This window comes from Schistocerca cancellata, chromosome 1 (assembly GCF_023864275.1).
Source record: "Schistocerca cancellata isolate TAMUIC-IGC-003103 chromosome 1, iqSchCanc2.1, whole genome shotgun sequence".
Taxonomy (NCBI): Eukaryota; Metazoa; Arthropoda; class Insecta; order Orthoptera; family Acrididae; genus Schistocerca; species Schistocerca cancellata.
The window spans coordinates 531,294,320-531,318,778 of record NC_064626.1 but is presented as its reverse complement, the minus strand read 5'-3'; the positions used below and the strand labels follow the sequence as shown (position 1 = coordinate 531,318,778).

General features: G+C 40.6%; 1 protein-coding gene across 1 annotated transcript in view; it reads left to right on the top strand.

The window, feature by feature from the left end:
• The window catches only part of LOC126188169 (sodium- and chloride-dependent glycine transporter 1-like), a 248,947-nt gene that overhangs the window by 107,206 nt on the left and 117,282 nt on the right, over positions 1 to 24,459 (top strand). Inside the window, exons 3-4 of the mRNA XM_049929727.1 lie at positions 13,506 to 13,640; positions 22,431 to 22,574. Coding sequence (XP_049785684.1) covers positions 13,506 to 13,640; positions 22,431 to 22,574 — 279 coding nt within the window. The remainder of the gene's footprint in view (positions 1 to 13,505; positions 13,641 to 22,430; positions 22,575 to 24,459) is intronic.

Here is a 24,459-nt window from a genome sequence, read left to right as displayed (position 1 = left end):
ATTTGTTTTATCGGTATCTATTAATGCAAAGAATAACTGTTACTCCAGCAGAGACATCACCACCCTGGCCCGCGCGACTGCTGCCGCCAAGCATGCAGTACCACTGACAATGAGTCGTTGCTGGATTGCTGTTTATTCTTCATGTCAATAAAATAAATATCGCGCTAGAATAATCTGGGACCCCTCTATCAAATGGGCACGTAAAATTCCGACTTAAAATCATTTTTTTTATAAGGGGAAACAAACCGACGTTTTCTGTTGACGCTGGGTGTCACACGGCAGACGTGAATAGCAGCAATTGTTTGGGCTGACTAGAGCCACATAACGCAAAAACGAAATTGCAAATATCCTCCGAAAACGAGAGAAAATGCACCTGACGACTCTTAGGAGAGACACCATGTATATTGCATTTTAATCATAGACTAAGTTACAAATCTGGACTCGGATACTTCCAGGGCAAAATGTCCGTGAAATGAAATTCGTGTATGTGTATCAGTGTTATAATTAAATAACATTAATGAAAACATATTCGTCTGAAGAGAACAAATTAAGTGCACCGAGGTATTTCGACCTTGTACATCGATTTTCATACTTAAATTACTTCAGAAAGCTTCTTAAAGAATTGAAAGTTACGTTGAGCAGTACTCTCGGTATCAGGCTTTGACGGATTAGTTCACGGGATCTGCCTCCCACGAGGTGTATCACGCCCATGTGAATTAGAGGTGATTCTTACTTCTGGCATCTTGGTCATTATGAGGTCAATTTCTAAAAGAGAAACCAAATACAAACACTAGACCCCATAGCGAAAGCAGATAAAGTGAATACCAGAAACAAGATTGATGTCGAAAGATTTGTTTTCTTATAAATGCTGTAATGGATCGCAAAATTTTTATTAATCAGGTGATTAATTTCTATCAGCTGTGACCATCTTCAGGCCTGCGTGAATCCACTTCGTATGACTGATTAATATAACTGTAATGTAACTGTACGACCTATATACGCAATGACACGTTTCATGTAATGTAGCACATTCAAGTCTAAAAATGGTCATAGCTGCCCGAAATGAATTACCTAATTAATAAAATTTTCGTGATCCATGACTGGATTCATAATGAAACAAGTATCTGCTGGATCGCTGTGAACTTTATTCTGATACGGAAAGAGGTGAATTAGCCCAAGCCATTTCATATGGCTGCCTAAAGTGTCTGTTATGTTCCATCGAATCAACTGTTACTACTGAAAAATTTAGCTTATGATGAACAAACAGTCTTTCTTCCGAAGCTCTCGATTAGGAATAGATCAAGACTGCAAGACTGCAATAGATCTTTGGTTTACGAAAATAACGAACGATTCTGTTGAATTATTACACTCATTAACGGTTTTCTTTGAGACTGATTCATGGAATGACTCCTAAAAGCAAATTATTAATAAATTATTCCATATAAATACTCTTTCATGTATATCTTATGGATTAGAAACAAAAACGACCAGATTTTGATAACTTTCTTTTATATGTCAGCTTCGGCGAAATATGAATTATCGTAATTCTTAATGTTTGTTTTTGAATGAGAAGTGTGAGCTTTTAATAAATTTCATGTTTCGTTGTAAGCAAGTCTGATAAGGAAAACTATAAAGCTGTAATATGGTACTTGAGATTAAAAATGTGTGGAGCTCTTTGTACGAGGCGTAACTAAATTTTGCTATTGTTGACAAGCTAACAATATTCTGTAGTCCAATAAATTCTATGTCCGATAAATTCTGTCCTGTAGAGGAAACAGGAAACATACGTACTACCGTTGTTCCGCATATAAGAAAAGCCCATAATTGAATAAAATATTGAGTTTAAATTTAATTTACTTTCCTCGTTCTGTACAGATTAAAAGAGGATAATACCTCGACGGACTTATCTTATACTCGCCAAATGACCTTCTCTGGGCAAGGAAAAGCAAAAGAACGGGTTGGAAGTAATTTCCCTGTAAATGAGGAAGAGAATTTAGGCGGATTTAACTTTATCAAGATAAAGAAGTATCCGCTAAGCTGGTAGGCTTAGAGATTCAAACGAGTTTCACAGCTGGATCAGAAGTTACTGTGTTTTGTCGCACTCTGTATGCGCTCTCTCATATTTTTGTTCATGTATTCTCCGCAGCGTGCCTTAAATTCGAAGTAAGGGGTAAATACAACCGGCCTTGCCGTTGATGCTGCTAGCGGAAAATACGTTAGAGATGACTGGCGTAAATACATTCTGAAAATTCTGTAGAACACTTTATTAATGGAGATCCTATTACAGGTGCGAAAGACCATTTCTGCTATTATTGTGGTAAGTTATGCAAAGAATTAAGATCTAGAAACATGCGACAGTGTTAAGCGGATATGTTAGTGTGACGAGATTATGACTTGTTAGTATTGGTGTGACCGAGGAAATGAAATACAGTACTGCCTATCGAATGTCTCAGTTTTGAATCGATTGCACGTTATGAACTACACGGGTGGTTTTCTCAGAAACCTGGAGGGGGGATGGCTGGTATTGAGCCGAAATGTCTTAGAATCTTTTGTTTTAGATTGTGTACAAGTGACCTGCCAAATATCATCGAAATCAGTTGGCGATGTTTGAGGCGTTCCCTTGTGAGTGGACCCCAGCTAGTCCCCTTGCCAAAGAAGAAATCCCTGTTAGTACTGGAAAATGGCCGGCCGAAGTGGCCGAGCGGTTCTAGGCGCTACTGTCCGGAACCGCGCGACCCCTATGGTCGCAGGTTCGAATCCTGCCTCGGGCATGGATGTGTGTGATGTCCTTAGGTTAATTAGGTTTAAGTGGTCCTAAGTTCTAGGGGACTGATGATCTCAGAAGTTAAGTCCCATAGTGCTCAGAGCCATTTGAACCATTTGAACCGGGAAATGAACCCACGTCCTCCGCCGCATGGCAGTCACCCAAGCTGACTACTACATTTTTTTTTTTTTTTTTTAAAAAAAGAAATCATTCGGCTATGGAGACGGACCCCTCCCCCCCCCCCCCCCATTAACCCTGGACCTTGCCGTTGGTGGGGAGGCTTGCGTGCCTCGTGCCTCAGCGATACAGGTGCAACCACAACGGAGGGGTATCTGTTGAGAGGCCAGACAAACGTGTGGTTCCCGAAGAGGGGCAGCAGCCTTTTCATTAGTTGCAGGGGCAACAGTCTGGATGATTGACTGATCTGGCCTTGTAACACTAACCAAAACAGCCTTGCTGTGCTGGTACTGCGAACGGTTGAAAGCAAGGGGAAACTACAGCCGTAATTTTTCCCGAGGGCATGCAGCTCTACTGTATGGTTAATGATGATGGCGTCATCTTGGATAAAATATTCCGGAGGTAAAATAGTCCCCCATTCGAATCTCTGGGTGGGGACTACTCAAGAGGACGTCGTTATCAGGAGAAAGAAAACTGGCGTTCTATGGATCGGAGCGTGGAATGTCAGATCCCTTGATCGGGCTGGTAGGTTAGAAAATTTTACGAAGGGAAATGGATAGGTTAAAGTTAGATATAGTGGGAATTAGTGAAGTACGGTGGCAGGAGGAACAAGATTTTTGGTCAGGCGAATATAAGGTTATAAATACAAAGTCAAATAGGGGTAATGCAGGAGTAGGTTTAATAATGAATAAAAAAATAGGAATGCGGGTAAGCTACTACAAACAGCATAGTGAACGCATTATTGTGGCCAAGATAGACACGAAGCCCACGCCTACTACAGTAGTACAAGTTTATATGCCAACTAGCTCTGCAGATGACGAAGAAATTGAAGAAATGTATGATGAAATAAAAGAAATTATTCAGATAGTGAAGGGAGACGAAAATTTAATAGTCATGGGTGACTGGAATTCGGTAGTAGGAAAAGGGAGAGAAGGAAACGTAGTAGGTGAATATGGATTGAGGGTAAGAAATGAAAGAGGAAGCCGACTGGTAGAATTTTGCACAGAGCACAACTTAATCATAGCTAACACTTGGTTCAAGAATCATAAAAGAAGGTTGTATAGCCGGCCGTGGTGGCCGTGCGGTTCTAGGCGCTGCAGTCCGGAACCGCGGGACTGCTACGGTCGCAGGTTCGAATCCTGCCTCGGGCATGGATGTGTGTGATGTCCTTAGGTTAGTTAGGTTTAAGTAGTTCTAAGTTCTAGGGGACTGATGACCTAAGATGTTAAGTCCCATAGCGCTCAGAGCCATTTGAACCATAGTTTTTTTGAAGGTTGTATACATGGAAGAAGCCTGGAGATACTGACAGGTTTCAGATAGATTATATAATGGTAAGACAGAGATTTAGGAACCAGGTTTTAAATTGTAAGACATTTCCAGGGGCAGATGTGGGCTCTGACCACAATCTATTGGTTATGAACAGTAGATTAAAACTGAAGAAACTGCAAAAAGGTGGGAATTTAAGGAGATGGGACCTGGATATACTGAAAGAACCAGAGGTTGTACAGAGTTTCAGGGAGAGCATAAGGGAACAATTGACAGGAATGGGGGAAAGAAATACAGTAGAAGAAGAATGGGTAGCTTTGAGGGTTGAAGTAGTGAAGGAAGCAGAGGATCAAGTAGGTAAAAAGACGAGGGATAGTAGAAATCCTTGGGTAACAGAAGAAATATTGAATTTAATTGATGAAAGGAGAAAATATAAAAATGCAGTAAATGAAGCAGGAAAAATGGAATACAAACGTCTCAAAAACGAGATCGACAGGAAGTGCAAAATGGCTAAGCAGGGATGGCTAGAGGACAAATGTAAGGATGTAGAGGCTTATCTCACTAGGGGTAAGATAGATACTGCCTATAGGAAAATTAAAGAGAAATTTGGTGAAAAGAGAACCACTTGTATGAATATCAAGAGCTCAGATGGAAACCCAGTTCTAAGCAAAGAAGGGAAAGCAGAAAGGTGGAAGGAGTATATAGAGGGTCTACACAAGGGCGATGTATTTGAGGACAATATTCTGGAAATGGAAGAGGATGTAGATGAAGATGAAATGGGAGATATGATACTGCGTGAAGAGTTTGACAGAGCACTGATAGACCTGAGTCGAAACAAGGCCCCCGGAGTAGACAACATTCCATTAGAACTACTGATGGCCTCGGGAGAGCCAGTCCTGACAAAACTCTACCATCTGGTGAGCAAGATGAATGAGACAGGCGAAATACCCTCAGACTTCAAGAAGAATATAATAATTCCAATCCCAAAGAAAGCAGGTGTTGATAGATGTGAAAATTCCGAACTATCAGTTTAATAAGTCACGGCTGCAAAATATTAACGCGAATTCTTTACAGACGAATGGAAAAACTAGTAGAAGCCGACCTCGGGGAAGATCAGTTTGGATTCCGTAGAAATATTGGAACACGTGAGGCAATACTGACCATACGACTTATCTTGGAAGCTAGATTAAGGAAAGGCAAACCTACGTTTCTAGCATTTGTAGACTTAGAGAAAGCTTTTGACAATGTTGACTGGAATACTCTCTTTCAGATTCTGAAGGTGGCAGGGGTAAAATACAGGGAGCAAAAGGCTATTTACTATTTGTACAGAAACCAGATTTGCAGTTATAAGAGTTGAGGGGCATGAAAGGGAAGCAGTGGTTGGGAAGGGAGTGAGACAGGGTTGTAGCCTCTCCCCGATGTTATTCAATCTGTATATTGAGCAAGCAGTGAAGGAAACAAAAGAAAAATTCGGAGTAGGTATTAAAATTCATGGAGAAGAAATAAAAACCTTGAGGTTCGCCGATGACATTGTAATTCTGTCAGAGACAGCAAAGGACTTGGAAGAGCAGTTGAACGGAATGGATAGCGTCTTGAAAGGTGGATATAAGATGAACATCAACAAAAGCAAAACGAGGATAATGGAATGTAGTCGAATTAAGTCGGGAGATGCTGAGGATATTAGATTAGGAAATGAGACACTTAAAGTAGTAAAGGAGTTTTGCTATTTGGGGAGCAAAGTAACTGATGATGGTCGAAGTAGAGAGGATATAAAATGTAGACTGGCAATGGCAAGGAAAGCGTTTCTGAAGAAGAGAAATTTGTTAACATCGAGTATAGATTTAAGTGTCAGGAAGTCATTTCTGAAAGTATTTGTATGGAGTGTAGCTATGTATGGAAGTGAAACATGGACGATAAATAGTTTAGACATGAAGAGAATAGGAGCTTTCGAAAAGTGGTGTTACAGAAGAATGCTGAAGATTAGATGGGTACATAACGTAACTAATGAGGAGGTATTGCATAGGATTGGGAAGAAGAGAAGTTTGTGGCACAACTTGACTAGAAGAAGGGATCGATTGGTAGGACATGTTCTGAGGCATCAAGGGATCACCAATTTAGCATTGGAGGGCAGCGTGGAGGGTAAAAATCGTAGAGGGAAACCAAGAGATGAATACACCAAGCAGATTCAGAAGGATGTAGGTTGCAGTAGGTACTGGGAGAAGAAGAAGGTTGCACAGGACAGAGTAGCATGGAGAGCTGCATCAAACCAGTCTCAGGACTGAAGACCACAACAACAACATGGAGACGGACAAGCTGTGATGGAAAACAACTATATATATTTGAAAATGGTGTAAAAGTTCAGCGAGACGAAATCAAAATGTTTTTCTGACGATATTGCAACTCTGACAGAGGCAGCAAAAGACTTGGAACAGCGGTTGAATGGAATGAGCTGTGACTCAGGAAGAGTTTATGAGATGAAAACCAGCATAAATAAAAGAAGGATAATGGCCTGCAGTCGAATTAAATCTCGCAATGCTGAGGGAATTAGCTTAGATACTGAAAGTAGTAGATGATTTTTGCACTTCGGGAGGAAAAATAACTGATGGTCAAAGAATAGGTGTAAAATGCCGACTGAAAATAGGAAAAAATCATTTCTGAAAGAGAAATTTTAACTTCGAAAATAACGTTAGGTATTTTTTGAAAGTATTGTTCCGTAGTGTCACCATGTACAGAAATGAAATGTGGACAATGAAGGAGACAAGAAGAGAACGCAAGCTTCTGAAATGTGGTAATAATGTCGTGTGACTAGGGCCTCCCGTCGAGTAGACCGTTTACCGTCGATGGGGATGAAATGATGATGATTAGGACAACACAACACCCAGTCTCTGAGCGGCGAAAATCTCCGACCCAAACGGGAATCCAACCCGGGTCCTGACGATTGACATTCTGTCGCACTGACCACTCAACTACCGGAGGCGGACTGAAATGTGGTGTTATAGAAGAATACTGAAGATTGGATAGGTGGATCGAATAACTGATGAGGAGGTTCTGAAACGAACTGCCGAAAAAAGAAATTCATAACGCAACGAACTTGAATTTCGTACCTTAAATATCTGAGTAGCTTATGCGTAAAATATTTAAACGCATGTAGCGAGTTCCATTATATTCTATTACATAATGTTTGTTATGTTCGATATACCCGGCAGGGTAACCGAGAGCGCTAATGCGCTGCTTCCTGGACTCGGGTAGGCGCGCCGGCCCCGGATCGAATACGCCCAGCGGATTACGGCGAGGGCAGGTATGCTGGCCAGCCTGGATGTGGTTTTTAGGCAGTTTTCCACATCCCACTAGGTGAATACTGGGCTGGTCCCCATGTTCCGCCTCGGTTACAGGATTCGCTGACATTTGAAAACGTTCGCACTCTTCCATGGCTTCCACTAGATGCAGGCAGCAGGAACACTAATGCTGTCCCGGGGAGTTCGGAATGGCGGCAAGAAGGGCATCCGGACACCCTCTGCAACTAAAGCTGCCAAATCAATGGTAACACGGCCGACCCGCGTGACGCGGGACAAAAGCCCCAAGAAAGAAAGAAATCGTTATGTTTGATGTGTAGTGTAATGGCTACTAATAGATTTTAGGTAACTGGTATTACGCAGGGTGAAGAAAAATTTGCGCACTCTGTCTTCACAGCGCGATTACTCACATACTAGCGATACAAAAATGTCTCTTACAAAATTTCGTCCTGTGCATATTTCCGACTGTAAATGGGTGTTAAAGACTGGCAGTCTGACAACACTGTAATCACATGTTCAGTTAAGTGCCTCTGTCAGCATAAATAGTAGTACAGTGCAGCTGGTGCAGCGAGTAGCGTTTTTGGTTAGCATGCAGAAGGTCAAGAGTTCCATCCTGGGGCGAGGCGTATTTGTTTTTACTTGCTAAATGTAGTCTGAGCATTTTTCACCGTCATATACATGGTCCTCAAACGCACGAGCAGAACTGCCGGTAACATACCCATAAGGTGAACGCTATTCACCTATTAAGCTGCTGGCGTAACGACCAAGGCATCTGGTGGGGGAGCAGGGACCATGTGTTCGATTCTCAAGTGCATTCCGCGGGTTTTTGATTTGAGTTTTCTTCCGTACGTAAATTGGTAGAGTGCCGACTGCTGACACATCTGCGGCATGGCTAGGCTTTTGGTTGCAATGGTGGCCCCAGCTGTAGCCCCTATTGAGGAGGCGTGAGTCCAGAGCGAGGCAGTCGGTGGTGATCCGAGAAGGAGATAGTACGGCGAGCACTTCTAATGTGGGCCGTGAGTTGCCGAGCCGGTAAAGGGAAATGTGTGTTGTACTCGACCTAGCCACCCGACCATATACCGGGCCGAGTCCAACAAACTTTTCCAGTTAACGGCTCGGCAACTCACGGCCCACGTTGTAAGTGCTTGCCGAACTACACTGAAGAGCAAAGAAACTGATATACGCATGCGTATTAACATACAGAGATATGTAAACAGGCAGAATACGGCGCTGCAGTCGGCAATGTCTATATAAGACAACAAGTGCCTGGCGCAGTTGTTAGATTGGTTACTACTGATACAATGGCAGACTGTCAAGATTTAAGTGAATTTGGACTTGGTGTTGTAGTCGACGCACGAGTGATGTGACACGGCATCTCCGAGGTAGCGATGAAGTGGGAATTTTCCCGTTCGGCCATTTCACGAGTATACTGTGAATATCAGGAATCCGGTAAAACATCAAATCTCCGACTTCGCTGCGGCTGGAAAAACATCCTGCAAGAACGGGACCAACGACGACTGAAGAGAATCGTTCAACGTGACAGAAGTGCAACTCTTCCACAGATTACAGTAAATTTCAGTGATGGTCCACCAGCAAGTGTCAGCGTACGAACCATTCAACGAAACATCATCGATATGGGCTTTCGGAGCAGAAGGCCCACTTGTATGCCCTTGATGACTGCACGACACAAAGCTTTACGCCTCGCCTGGGTCCGTCAACACCGACATTGGATTGTTGATAACTGGAAATGAGAATGTGCCGGACTGAATTTCGAACTTGGGACCTTTGCCTTTCGCGGGCAAGTGCTCTACCAACTGAGCTACCCAAGCACGACTCACAACCCGTCCTCACACCTTTACTTCTGCCAGTACCTCGTCTCCTACCTTCCAAACTTTACAGAAGCTCTCCTGCGAAACTTGTAGAACTAGCACTCTTGAAAGAAAGGATATTGCGGAGACATGGCTTTGCCACAGCCTGGGGGATGCAGCAGAGTGTGCACTGATATGAAAGTTTCATATCGAGTTCGAATCTCAGTCCGGCACACAATTTTAATCTGCCAGGAAGTTTCATATCACCGCACACTCCGCTGCAGAGTGAAAATCTCATTCTGGAAACATCCCCCAGGCTGTGGCTAAGCCATATCTCCGCAGTATCCTTTCTTTCAGGAGTGCTAGTTCTGCAAGGTTCGCAGGAGAGCTTCTGTAAAGTTTGGAAGGTAGGAGACGAGGTACTGGCAGAAGTAAAGCTGTGAGGACGGGGTGTGAGTCGTGCTTGGGTAGCTCAGTTGGTAGAGCAGTTGCCGGCGAAAGGCAAAAGTCCCGAGTTCGAATCTCAGTCCGGCACACAGTGGAAACATGATGCCTGCTCGAACGAGTGAAGTTTAAAATTGTATCGAGCGGATGGACGTGTACGGATATGGAGACATCCTCATAAATCCATGGGCCGTGCATGTTACCAGGGGACTGTTTAAGCTGGTGGAGGCTCTGTAATGGTGTGGGGCGTATGCAGTTAGAGTGATATGGGACCCCTGATACGTCTAGATACGACTCCGGCAGGTGACACGTACGTAAGCATTCTGTCACCTGCATTCATTCATGTCCATTGTGCATTACGACGGATTTGGGAAATTCTAGCGGGACAATGCGACACCCCAAACGTCCAGAATTGCTACAGAGTGGTTCCACTCTTCTGAGTTTAAACGCTTCCACTGGCGAACAAATTCCCCAGACATAAACTTTGTTGAGCATATCTGAGATGCCTTGCAACGAGCTGTTCAGAAGCCCCCTCCTCTTACGGATTTATCGACAGCCCTGCAGGATTCATGGTGTCAATTCCCTCCACCACTACAGACGTTAATCGACTCCATGCCACGTCGTGTTGTCGCACTTCTGCTTCCTCGCGGAAACCCTACACGATATTAGGCCGTTGTACCAGTTTCTTTGGCTCTTCAGTGTACCTCGCTCCCGGGTCGCCAGTGACTGCCTCGCTCCCCAGCACGGCCTGCAGGAGGCGCCGCCGATTCAACCAAAAACCTCACCATGTGTGTCAACAGTCGGCGCAGTAGGAACAGCACAGTTAGTAAGGTAATCAAATTTCTAACGAATAATAATAAGGTAGCAAATAAATTTCTCAAACAACTTGGAGTATTAAAGAATTAAAATTTTACACCAGCTCGCCTTAAAGTGACTCTTTCTCTCATTGTGTTACATGCCCTCTTTTATATCGAACAACGAGTCTGATGGTAATTCATGTCATAAATGATTTACGTATCTTGTCAACTCTCATATTCCTACGATACGGAAAAAAATACAAAAGGAAAATAAAAAACTACGACTTGCATTTGGCAATCGAACACAGATCTGCTACTCCTCAACCCCATGCCTTGGCTGTTACATTAGTTGCGCGTCGGTGAGCAGCTTTTGCTTCATGGATATATAAGTGTAAGGCGTAAAATTTTCTTTACTGTATTTCTAGGAGAATATGCGTCTCGGATCGATATATAATCAAAAATAATGCTCAGTTTTTAGTTGTCCATTGATCCTTTTTATCCGATTTCACGTCTTCAACTTTAGGGCCGGTTTTTCCAAAAATAGGGGGCATTCAGTCAAAATATCTTAGTCTTTCATTAGAGGTTCCACAGAAACGACCTGCCAAATATGCGCCGAATCCGTTGGCCGCGTCTGAGGCATTATCCATGCCAGGCTCGTGCTGCCAATTGAGAAGTTACTCGAATGAGAAGTAGCGACTCCAAGGTCTGCAAAGCCGAGAACGACTGGGAGTGTGCTGACCTAAACAAACGCCCCTACATACCACACCAAAAAGACGCCTTTGGCTGAGACCCACCTGTGGCCAGAACAGCGGAGCTATTTCCTTCACAGCTTGCTCAGTGTACAGATTCAGTAACAAAGGCGTACTTTACAAGTCTTCTCTGCTACCTTTATAATTTAAAGAGTGAACTCCAGTCAGTACTGTCAAACAATTCCTCTAAACCTGCAGATGCTATAAACATATACTACATTTCTAGGAGTCGATAATGCCTCGCGTGGTCCTACATTTCTTCACAACGTGAACTGATATGTTCTTTTATTTTTCTGTAAACAATTCGTGCCAGTATTTGGCGATCATGAATTATTAATCTGATATTTCAGTAATATTATCGACTATCTTTTTCGGCACCGGCAATATTACTTTTTCTTTCAACTTATTTCATCTATTTCACATAACAACAGGTGAAACAGTTTTGTCAAGACTAGGTCTCTCAAGGTTTGCAGTAATTATGATGGAATGTCGTCTACTCTACGAGCCTTTTCTCGCCTTAGGTCTCTGAGTGCCATCTCATCTACATTTATTGTCTCTTCTCTTTCTATGATATTGCCTTCAAGTTTATTTCCCTGATTTTTTTTGTGTCGTATGTCTTCTGACTGCTTTGATGTGGCCCACTCTACGCTGGCCTCTTCACCTCAAAGTAGCACTTCCATTCTATGTCCTCAATTACTTGCTGGGTGTATTCCAATCTCCGTCTTTCCCTACAGTTTTTGCTCTCTACTGCTCCGTCTAGCACCAAGGAAGTTATTCCCTGATGCCTTAACATGTCCTAACATCCTGTTCCTTCTTCTTGTCAGTGTTTTCAGAACTTCCCTATATTCCTTTCTTCGCCGATTCTGAAAAGAACCTCCTCATGCCTAATCTTATCAGTCTACTTAATTTTCAATATTCTTCTGTATCAGTACATTTCACTCTCTTCGATTTTCCTTTGTTCCTCTTTTCTCACAGTCCATGATTCACTATACTAAAATACTGTGCTCCAAACGTTTATTACCATAAATTTCTTCCTCAAATTAGGCCAACATTTGAGCCCAATAGACTTGTTTTGGGCAGGAATGTCGTTATTATCTATGTTAATCTGCTTTTTATGTCCTCCTTGCATCGTCTATGGATTATTTTGTTGCCAAGGTAGAAAAATTTCTTAACTTCATCTACTTCATGTTCAATAATTTTGATATCAAGTTTCTCGCTGCTCTCATTTCTGCTGCTTCTCATTACTCTGGTCTTTTTCCGGTTTATTCTCAATCCATGCTCTGTACTCATGAGATTGTTCATTCCTGTAATTCTTTTTTATTTTCGCCGAGGATACGAAAGTCATCAGCAAATCTTATCGCTAATATCCTTTGACTCCGAATTTTAATCCCACCTTCGAACTCTTGAGTCTTTTCCTCATATAGACTATACATCTATATTACTTTTGTCTTCTAGCTCTGCCTTCTTTCCTTACTATGCCTTATTACCTGAGCTCTTGATATTCATACAGCTGCCACCTTTTTTTTCAAATGTCTCTTCAGTTTTCCTATAAGCGACATCTTTGTTTCTCCTGGTCATACGTGCTTCTGTAGCCTTCTTATTTATTGTCTAGCCATTCCAACTTAGCCAGTTTGTACTTCCTGCAATATTATGGTCTATTCGTCTATATTCCCTTCATTTCTTGCTTTCATTAGTTAAATTCATAATCTCGCGAGTTACACAAGAATTTTTATTGTTCCTTCCCTTTTTGTCTGTATAATCCTCCATGACTTTCGCTATTTCATCCCTCGAAGCAACCCATTCGTCCTCCATTGTATTGCTTTCCGCTGTTGTAGTCATTAAGCATTACAGAGCTTGGAAGATTGACTCTGCTTTTTTTAAATTCACTGGCTCAGCCTAAAATAAAAAATTCGAAGAATGTTAGTGCATGAAATGTACGTCATGTACAGATTCATTCTGCGTACCTCTGTAGACAGGGATACCAGCAGATTTTTTTAAAATACTGGTTAAGTCGTTTGTTCATGTGCCATATCTCTGCAAAACGAGTGTGCCTTTATGACCTCTTTTAACTGTATTAATTGTACTAATGTATATATCCAGGAAACAGTTTGAGGCTGTTGATGGTCATTGTTCAAGTGGTCACTGCTGGGGATCACTTGTCCTTATCGTAGCTGCATAGTTGCATATTTATCTGAATTTCTTTGCAGGCGCCTTCCTTATCCCTTACATCATCATGTTAATGGTGATGGGTGTACCTATCTTCTTTATGGAGATGGTCCTTGGGCAGTACAGTCAGCAAGGGGCTACTGTTGTCTTTGCTCGGATGGCACCCATCTTCCAAGGTAAGACTTAGTGTCAGAAGCAACACAAAAAATTATATTAAAACTGAACATCATGCTTAGGCTCTGGTCAACAGCATGTTCGCATTTTATAAAATGCATAACACTGTGCTGTCTATGATAAAGTTATTTATTCTGCTACCAGTTTCGGTCTTGAACCATCATCAACAGCAGAAAATTATCGCAGAAGTATCACATGCCACACGTTCTTTGACATACATTACTATTTAAAACCATAACTGCCCATTGGAACATAAAAGGACCTTAACATTTTTATGAAAAATTGTAGCAAGATTACAATGTGATGGTCCACTGACAAAAAGCAATGTCAATGAGCTGTCATATTGTAATTTTGCTAGAAGTTTTCATTTTTAATGGCAATTATGGTTAATTATGGTTATGTCAAAGCATTTACAACATGTGCTACATCTGCGATAATTTTTATGCCGTTGATGATGGTTAAGACCGAACCAGTAGCAGAATAAATAACATTATCACAGACAGCACAGTTACGAATTTCGTAAAATATATTAAAATTGTTAGCCCATGTATTCATAAATATAAAATATTAATAAAACATATTGTTTATCTCAAGCATTCAGAATTGGTCACATATACTCATAATAACAATATACTGAAGTTGAAATGAACCTACTATTTGCTGTCAGTTCATATCTGGCTATTACTTCCGTACATTTTAGAGAAAGTTTTGCTGCATATTAGTCATAGCTACTTTGTTATATTCTGGAGTATACAATGAAATTAAAAAGTAATTAAGATAAATTATGTAACTACAGTGTTATAGAAGTTAAATATAAGGGATTACAGAACAGTATCGTTTTCATGTAGAATCAACATGGCAGGAGGTGGAGTTACAGCATATGTAAAAATTGGACACAAATCCAGAAATATTGAAACATATTGTTATTGTATGGATTAGATCCTACAGTCATATGTGTGTCAGTTGTTATCGCAAGATATTTCTCTTTTAATTGTAAAAGTCTACAGATACCCTCTAGAAAACTTTCAGCTGTTTATAATGTGTCTGGACTCCTTATTGAGCTACATGGCACACAAGAAAAAACAATTAGTGGTTTGCGGAGATTTCAATGTAGATTTCTTAAAGGATTCCGACTGTAAAAATGAGATAGATTCATCAATAGGCTGTTTCAATCTGATTTCAGTGGTAATTATTCCAAGTACCATGCAGAAACATAAAACGACCTTAACTGACAACATTTTTATAGAAAGTGCTCAGGCTGAAACAATTACTGTGTACAAAATTGTTAATGGACTACCTGGTCATAATACACAATTAATGGAATTAATGTAACTCTTTATAGCTCTGAAGCTTATTCCTACAGAGCAATGAGGCTTATTAATGTCAACAGAATAGAGTGTTTTAAAAATAAGTTAAAATAGGTGGTATGATGTGAGCTATATTTATGAAGATAAACTAATGAGAAATGCAGTATGTTCCATAGTAAATACTGTAAATATTAGAAAGTGGGTTTTCTAAAAAGTTATCCAAAGAATCGGTTATAAAAATCTTTAAGCCATGGATAACTAAAGAGATTAATATCTCTTGTAAGAGGAAAAAGGAAATCTATATATGTGCCAGAATAAGTCAAGATGCAACATTGATTGCATTCTACAAAAAAATACAGTAATATTTATTAAAATGTCCAGAAATATGCAAGTCCTAACAGAAGTTAAAATGCAGATAATGAGATTGAAACTATATGGGATATTGTGAAATGGGAGACATGACAGTTCAGTATACATAATACCACAACAACTAAACTAAATGATAATGTTGTGATTGTTAGTTCATAAGCTGCAAGTACTTTTAACAATGATTTTCTAAATGTAACAGCAAAAATAAGATAAAATGGTCCAGTTATAGAAGCAAGAGGATATAATAAAAATTCCTTTCCACAAAACTTTAAGCAGTATCTTACTTTAAGTAGTATCAATATAATTCACTGAACTTAACAAAATTATAAAAACTGGAAAAAATCTCATATGGTATTTGGAATTTCAAACAGAATCCCGGAAACTTGTTCTAACTTTATAAGAAATGTCAGAGAGACTGAAACATGCAATTGTTGGACATGTTTATAAGAAAGGTGACAAGAGAGACTTAAGTAATTGCTGCCCAGTTTCCCTGCTAGTGCATATTTCCAAAATATTCTATAATACCTCCTGAATAGTCTCAAATTTACGTAGGAACAGTTTATATAGCACATCATAATTTAGGTTCCAGAAGGGTTGCTCAACTGATAATGCTATTCATATATTCCCTCGTCAAATATTATCAGCCTTAAGGAATAAAATATCTCTGGTTGGCATTTCTTTGTATCTTTTCAATGCGTTTAATTGCATAGATCATGTTTTGCTGTGGTTGTACTCCCAGCTGGTTTGAAAGAATACTTAAAAAAATATGTATAACGTTATTTTCAATAATCCAAACAATGTTGGAATAAAAGAAAATTTTAGGGACTGTGTAGAAATCCTGAAGTGAGTCCAACGAAGTTCAGTTTTTGGTTCACTCCTATTACTTATGTGTGTGAATGACCTTTCACTTAACATTCATCAAGCTGAACTGCTACTTTTTGCTGAAGTACTAGGGTTATAATAAATGACATTGGAGAGAAAACAACAGAAAAGGTTATTAATGACATTTCTGAAAGAATTATTAATTTTCATAAAATACACATATTCAGTTCTGAACAACAAACAGACACACACCAACAACTGATGTAGCACATCAGTAGTAGACAATAAAGAGGGAAGAATGGTCCACATTTTTGTGTGCACATATTGTTGAAAACTTGAACTGGAAGAAGCATATTGCTGTGATTCTCGAAGAGTAAGGTTGAGTTACTGTTTATTGCTCTTGGTATAACTGCTAGTATTCCAAACAAACAACTCATATACCTCACATATTTCGTAAAATTCCAGTCAATAATGTCTTATCGAATAATTTTCTAGGGCAACTCACCACTTAGAAAGAAAGTAAGGAAGTATTCATTGCAAAAAGCAAGAAGCAAGAATAATATGTGATGTTCACTGGCAGTTGTCATGTAGGTATCTCTTCAAGGAATTAAGCATTTAAACTGTATCATCACAAAAGATACATTCTCAAATGAAATTAGTCGTAAATCCATCATAGTTCAAGAAGAAAAGTACAATTCATATCAACAACAACAAAGACAAAGTGACATTTGTTACCAGTTATTAAAGCAATTAGTGGCTAAGAGCGGACTTCAGTATTCACTAACAAAAATTTTTTGTCATTTGCCCAGTAACATCAAATGTCTGACAGGTAGCAACGCAAATTTTAAATCTAACCCAAAAATAATTTCTGCTGGACAACTCCATGTATTCCATGCACGAATTTTTATTTAAAAATTTGTAGCCATTAAAGAAAACAGAATTAGTTTTTAAGTATAGTTGCATGAGTAGAAATAAAACGGTGATGTGTTCATTAACGCTAACACTAATCACAAATACTTTTCCTGGAAACTGATTAAGTCCACATAATTTATATAAAACACTCTTTCAAACGATCTGTATAACATGTAACAAACTCTAAAATGTTTTATCACAAACATCTATGCATATATAATTTGGAACAGTTTTCTTTCGAACCAGCATTGAGAATAATCTATTTTTTAATTTCGAAACTCATATTTCGTTCTGAAGATATTAAAGTATTTCTCAGGCACCAGAAGTAATTGTTATATGAACGGCATTTGAACTGCAATGGTGACCATTCTAATGCATATGGCTCAAAGCATTGTGGGACAGTTCACCAGTTACTTTTACTAGTCAGTAAGCACATATACCCCCCAATGAACCATGGACCTTGCCGTTGGTGGGGAGGCTTGCGTGCCTCAGCGATACAGATGGCCGTACCGTAGGTGCAACCACAACGGAGGGGTATCTGCTGAGAGGCCAGACAAACATGTGGTTCCTGAAGAGGGGCAGCAGCCTTTTCAGTAGTTGCAGGGGCAACAGTCTGGATGATTGACTGATCTGGCCTTGTAACATTAACCAAAACGGCCTTGCTGTGCTGGTACTGCGAACGGCTGAAAGCAAGGGGAAACTACAGCCGTAATTTTTCCCGAGGACATGCAGCTCTACTGTATGATTAAATGATGATGGCGTCCTCTTGGGTAAAATATTCCGGAGGTAAAATAGTCCCCCATTCGGATCTCCGGGCGGGGACTACTCAGGAGGACGTCGTTATCAGGAGAAAGAAAACTGGCGTTCTACGGATCGGAGCGTGGAATGTCAGATCCCTTAATCGAGCAGGTAGGTTAGAAAATTTAAAAAGGGAAATGGATAGGTTAAAGTTAGATATAGTGGGAATTAGTGAAGTTCGGTGGCAGGAGGAACAAGACTTTTGGTCAGGTGATTACAGGGTTATAAATACAAAAATAAATACAAAATCAAATAGGGGTAATGCAGGAGTAGGTTTAATAATGAATAAAAAAATAGGAGTGCGTGTTAGCTACTACAAACAGCATAGTGAACGAATTATTGTGGCCAAGATAGACACAAAGCCCATGCCTACTACAGTAGTACAAGTTTATATGCCAACTACCTCCGCAGATGATGAAGAAATAGATGAAATGTATGACGAGATAAAAGAAATTATTCAGGTAGTGAAGGGAGACGAAAATTTAATAGTCATGGGTGACTGGAATTCGTCAGTAGGAAAAGGGAGAGAAGGAAACATAGTAGGTGAATATGGATTGGGGGGAAGGAATGAAAGAGGAAGCCGTCTTGTAGAATTTTGCACAGAGCATAACTTAATCATAGCCAACACTTGGTTCAAGAATCATAAAAGAAGGTTGTATACCTGGAAGAATCCTGGAGATACTAAAAGGTATCAGATAGATTATATAATGGTAAGACAGAGATTTAGGAACCAGGTTTTAAATTGTAAGACATTTCCTGGGGCAGATGTGGATTCTGACCACAATCGATTGGTTATGGACTGCAGATTGAAACTGAAGAAACTGCAAAAAGGTGGGAATTTAAGGAGGTGGGACCTGGATAAACTGAAAGAACCAGAGGTTGTAGAGAGTTTCAGGGAGAGCATAAGGGAACAATTGACAGGAATGGGGGAAAGAAATACAGTAGAAGAAGAATGGGTAGCTCTGAGGGATGAAGTAGTGAAGGCAGCAGAGGATCAAGTAGGTAAAAAGACGAGGGATAGTAGAAATCCTTGGGTAACAGAAGAAATATTGAATTTAATTGACGAAAGGAGAAAATATAAAAATGCAGTAAATGAAGCTGGCAAAAAGGAATACAAACGTCTCAAAAATGATATCGACAGGAAGTGCAAAATGGCTAAGCAGGGATGGCTGGAGGACAAATGTAAGGATGTAGAGGCTTGTCTCACTAGGGGTAAGATAGATACTGCCTACAGGAAAATTGAAGAAACCTTTGGAGAGAAGAGAACCACTTGTATGAATATCAAGAGCTCAGATGGAAACCCAGTTTTAAGCAAAGAAGGGAAGGCAGAAAGGTGGAAGGAGTATATAGAGGGTTTATACAAGGGCGATGTACTTGAGGACAATATTATGGAAATGGAAGAGGATGTAGATGAAGACGAAATGGGAGATAAGATACTGCGTGAAGAGTTTGACAGAGCACTGAAAGACCTGAGTCGAAACAAGGCCCCGGGAGTAGACAACATTCCATTTGAACTACTGATGGCCTCGGGAGAGCCAGTCATGACAAAACTCTACCATCTGGTGAGCACGATGTATGAGACAGGCGAAATACCCTCAGACTTCAGGAAGAACATAATAATTCCAATCCCAAAGAAAGCAGGTGTTGACAGATGTGAAAATTACCGAACTATCAGTTTAATAAGTCACAGCTGCAAAATACTAACGCGAATTCTTTACAGACGAATGGAAAAACTGGTAGAAGCCGACCTCGGAGAAGATCAGTTTGGATTCCGTAGAAATGTTGGAACACGTGAGGCAATACTGACCTTACGACTTATCTTAGAAGAAAGATTAAGAAAAGGCAAACCTACATTTCTAGCATTTGTAGACTTAGAGAAAGCTTTTGACAATGTTAACTGGAATACTCTCTTTCAAATTCTGAAGGTGGCAGGAGTAAAATACAGGGAGCGAAAGGCTATTTACAGTTTGTACAGAAACCAGATGGCAGTTATAAGAGTCGAGGGACATGAAAGGGAAGCAGTTGTTGGGAAAGGAGTAAGACAGGGTTGTAGCCTCGCCGATGTTATTCAATCTGTATATTGAGCAAGCAGTAAAGGAAACAAAAGAAAAATTCGGAGTAGGTATTAAAATTCATGGAGACGAAGTAAAAACTTTGAGGTTTGCCGATGACATTGTAATTCTGTCAGAGTCAGCAAAGGACTTGGAAGAGCAGTTGAACGGAATGGACAGTGTCTTGAAAGGAGGATATAAGATGAACATCAACAAAAGCAAAACGAGGATAATGGAATGTAGTCAAATTAAGTCGGGTGATGCTGAGGGAATTAGATTAGGAAATGAGACAAAGGAGTTTTGCTATTTAGGGAGTAAAATAACCGATGATGGTCGAAGTAGAGAGGATATAAAATGTAGACTGGCAATGGCAAGGAAAGCGTTTCTCAAGAAGAGGAATTTGTTAACATCGGGTATAGATTTAAGTGTCAGGAAGTCGTTTCTGAAAGTATTTGTATGGAGTATAGCCATGTATGGAAGTGAAACATGGACGATAACTAGTTTGGACAAGAAGAGAATAGAAGCTTTCGAAATGTGGTGCTACAGAAGAATGCTGAAGATAAGGTGGGTAGATCACGTAACTAATGAGGTGGTATTGAATAGGATTGGGGAGAAGAGAAGTTTGTGGGACAACTTGACTAGAAGAAGGGATCGGTTGTTAAGACATGTTTTGAGGCATCAAGGGATCACAAATTTAGCATTGGAGGGCAGTGTGGAGGGTAAAAATCGTAGAGGGAGACCAAGAGATGAATACACTAAGCAGATTCAGAAGGATGTAGGTTGCAGTAGATACTGGGAGATGAAGAAGCTTGCACAGGATAGAGTAGCATGGAGAGCTGCATCAAACCAGTCTCAGGACTGATGACCACAACAACAACAAGCACATATAAAAACCCGTAAACGGGGAGACGATTAGGAATTGAGTTCGTATGAATTTTATACTTGAGTCGAATCACGCTGGTAGGAATCACGCAGCAGTATAGCCAGTTTCACTCATTGACATGATGTACACCAGCTTCACTGTTTCCGGTGATACCATACAGAAAAATCTATTTCATCTCATGAATGAGGCTGTACACGGTATTGGGTAAATGGCAGTGCCAATGTTACTGTCAGTAAGTGTAACCGGCCATTCACTGGTAAATTTGCCAATACACTGTGTAAGAAAGTTGGGTCCTGGCTAAACTTGTTCTTTAAGATATGCACCAACAAGTAAACGGAACAGTGACGTCGATGCTTGCATGTCCACTTCAGCCAACAATTTACTCATAAAACCAGCCATGAGTACGTTCATATCTAAACTGCCTTGGCTAGAATAAATACAGAAAAACTTTCATTTTCCCTTGTGTAGCGGTAGAGCCATGTAAACACGCGAGAGAGAGCAGAGAGCAGAGAAAGCGCTGTCATTTAGAATCTGGCTGTTGAGCTTCGATTGCCATAGGCTAGCTCACCAACGTACAACACAATCCACCAGTAACACGAACTGTATTTGCACTGAAGATGTACTGTCACACTGGACCATCAGTCACGGTCAAATTGTGCACATTGACGTCACTTTCACAAATAATTCTACCTTTTCGATCCGAGTTCTATACGTACGATCTTTAGAAGACTTCGGTCACGTAAGTCAGTGCCATCACAAGGAAGCTAAATGCTATCTGAGAAAAGGAGGGTTTTAGGTCATAAGTAAAGGGAATAGGAAAAATGATAGTGATATTGAACACACAGAATATTTAAAAAAATTGAAAACAGACAGTTTCGATGGAAGAAGTACGAGGCTTGATGTACATGCACAATAAAATTTCTAAAATATGTCCCGTGCAGGAGTCGTTGAGTTTTAGTAATAACGAAATTCCAAAGTTGGGCAGAATATGCCGTCAGTCTTATGATTGGTTTGATGCGACCATCCTCGACTTCCTCTCCTGGGCTAACCTCTTCATCTCAGAAAAGCATTTGCATCAGACGTATTAAATTATTTGTAGGATATATTTCAATCTCTGTCTTCCCCTGCAATTTTTTCCGTCTATAGCTTCCTCAAGGGCCGCGGAAGTTATTCCCTGATATCGTAACAGACGTTCTATCATCCTACCCTTTCTTCTTGTCAGTGTTTCCACATGTTACTCTCCTCGCCGATTCTGCGCAAAACCTCTTCATTTCTTATCAGTTCACCTGATCCAACTTCCTTATGTACCACAACAACTCTAACCATTTTTCAACAATAATCAAGCTGTTTTGGAACTTGCCCTCTTCATTTTGGTGCAACAGAGATAAAAAATTTCACAATTTTGTGATGACTGATGAATGGTATTAAAATTCCTCGATCCACACGAGATATTTCTTCCCTTATGTCGTCTAGTTTGCAAGTATGAATCTGGAATAGGTTTTTCAAGGGTGGGTTTTATTTGACCACAATTTACTACGGTCTTAGTTTTCCAATAGCCAAATGCCACAAAGTGGGATGTTCTACGACATTCAGATGTTTCAGTATTGTGTTCGTTACAAATTTAAATGTTATTCTTTCTCCCTGCCAAAGGAGTGGGCTTCAGTGCGCTGGTCATAGTGCTTGTGATCAACATCATCTACATGGTGGTAGTCTCGTGGACGCTGTTCTACATGTTCGCCTCGTTCAGCTCGGTGCTAGGCTGGGCGCGCTGCGACTATGACTTCAACTCTGACTGTGAGTACTATTCTGTCCGTTACCTGTATTTTACAAATACTGTTTACTGCATAAAACATTAAATTTCAGAGATGCACCTCTGTCTCCCCCCATCCCCCTTTCTCTTTCCACCTCCTTCTCCCCCTCCCTCTGGCCAATTCCTCTTCCCATTTCTTTCTACCCATCCTTTCCTCCCCCCCCCCCTCTATCCATATCCTCCTGCTTCCTCTCTCAGTCTATTTTATCCTCCCATCAGTCTTTGTCCAACTCCCCCCCCCTCACTTCACTCTTTCTCTCCATCTCCTCCTTCCCTCTCTCTGCCCATCTACTCTCCCAGTCCATCCTGTCCTTCCCCTCCTTCCCTTTTTACAGCTGCCCACTGCCCATCCCATTTACCAAATTCCTCCTGTTCCTCCTACACCTCCACTATTTTCTACCAATTTCCTTCTTCCCCTCACTTGGAATATCTCATCATGTTCCTGTCTCTGTCCATCTCCTCCTCCTCATTTGGCCATTTCCTCCTCCCTCACCCTCTGTGCAACTCCTTCTACCACTTTTGCTGTCTGTTGCCTCCTTCTCCTTGTAATTCTTTCTGCTTCATCCTCCCACTCTCTATCAGTCTCCTCCTTTCAGTCTCTCTGTCCTTCTCCTCCTCCTTCTCCCTGTCAGTTCATCTTTCCCTCCCCCTCTCTTTGTCTATCTCCTCCAGCTTTCCTTTTCTATCTGTCCCTACCTCCTTCCCCTTCTTTCCATCTATCTGTCCATCCTCTCCCACCTCTCTCTCTCTCTCTCTCTCTCTCTCTCTCTCTCTCTCTCTCTCTCTCTCCCTCTCCCACACACACACACTCTTTGTTCAGATTTCCCTCTACCCATCTCAAATGCATCCCAGCCATGCTCAGCTGTATGTGAAGCCCTACAAAAGAGGTCTATAAAGCAGGCCAGTACTACTTCAACACACATGCCTGTCATGGAGGGCAGCCTACATGTTGGGGGCTTGAAAACAGTTTTTTGAACCTGAGATGTAGGCTGCCCTGCAAGGCAGATCCATAAAGCAGATTGTATTTATTCAAGTAATTCATTAACCTGTGTTTCATAATTAAGTATATTATTTTTGAGATTGGTGATAACAGAGAAATAGGCTGATAGTTTTGTGTCTTCTGCATTACCTTACCCTTGCCTGTTTTAAATACTCCGGAAATCTCCTTGATGTGAATGATACAGTTGTTATGTCTGTTAAAGGAGCTTGTATTCTCTGTGTGCATTGTTTCAGCACACACATTGGCACTTCATCTAACTCTAGCAACTTTTTATTTTTTACTTTTCAATTCTATAAACCTTACCAACAGCCATACACTTTAATATATTTTATTTTATTCTTAAAGCAAGTGTACAGCTGTTGGTAAAGTTTATTGAGTTGAAAAGTGCATACCACACGATGTCCACTGGCCATAATGGACCAACAGAGATTTTATTTTTTTTGTTTTATACAGTTCTTCATACTCTGCGGTTGGTAGTAACATCACTGTGCTGAGTGCATAATTATTTGTTGGTGCTACACTAGTTTTTGGGAATTTTTGCTGTAATTTCTCTGCAATACTTAAAAAACGCTCATTTATGTAATTTGCTAAGTGGTGTGGATCATTTGTTGCTTTAGCTTCAAATGTTCAAATGTGTGTGAAATCCTAAGGGACCAAACTGCTGAGTTCAACGGTCCCTAGACTTACACACTACATAAACTAACTTACGTTAAGAACAACACGCACATCAATGCCCAAGGGAGGACTCGAACCTCTGGCCGGAGGGGCTGTTCAGTCTATGACATGGCGCCTCTAATCGCGTGGCCACTCCTCATGGCTGTTACTTTAGCTCCCTCAATTACCATTATTTTATTATGCTTTAGTTTATC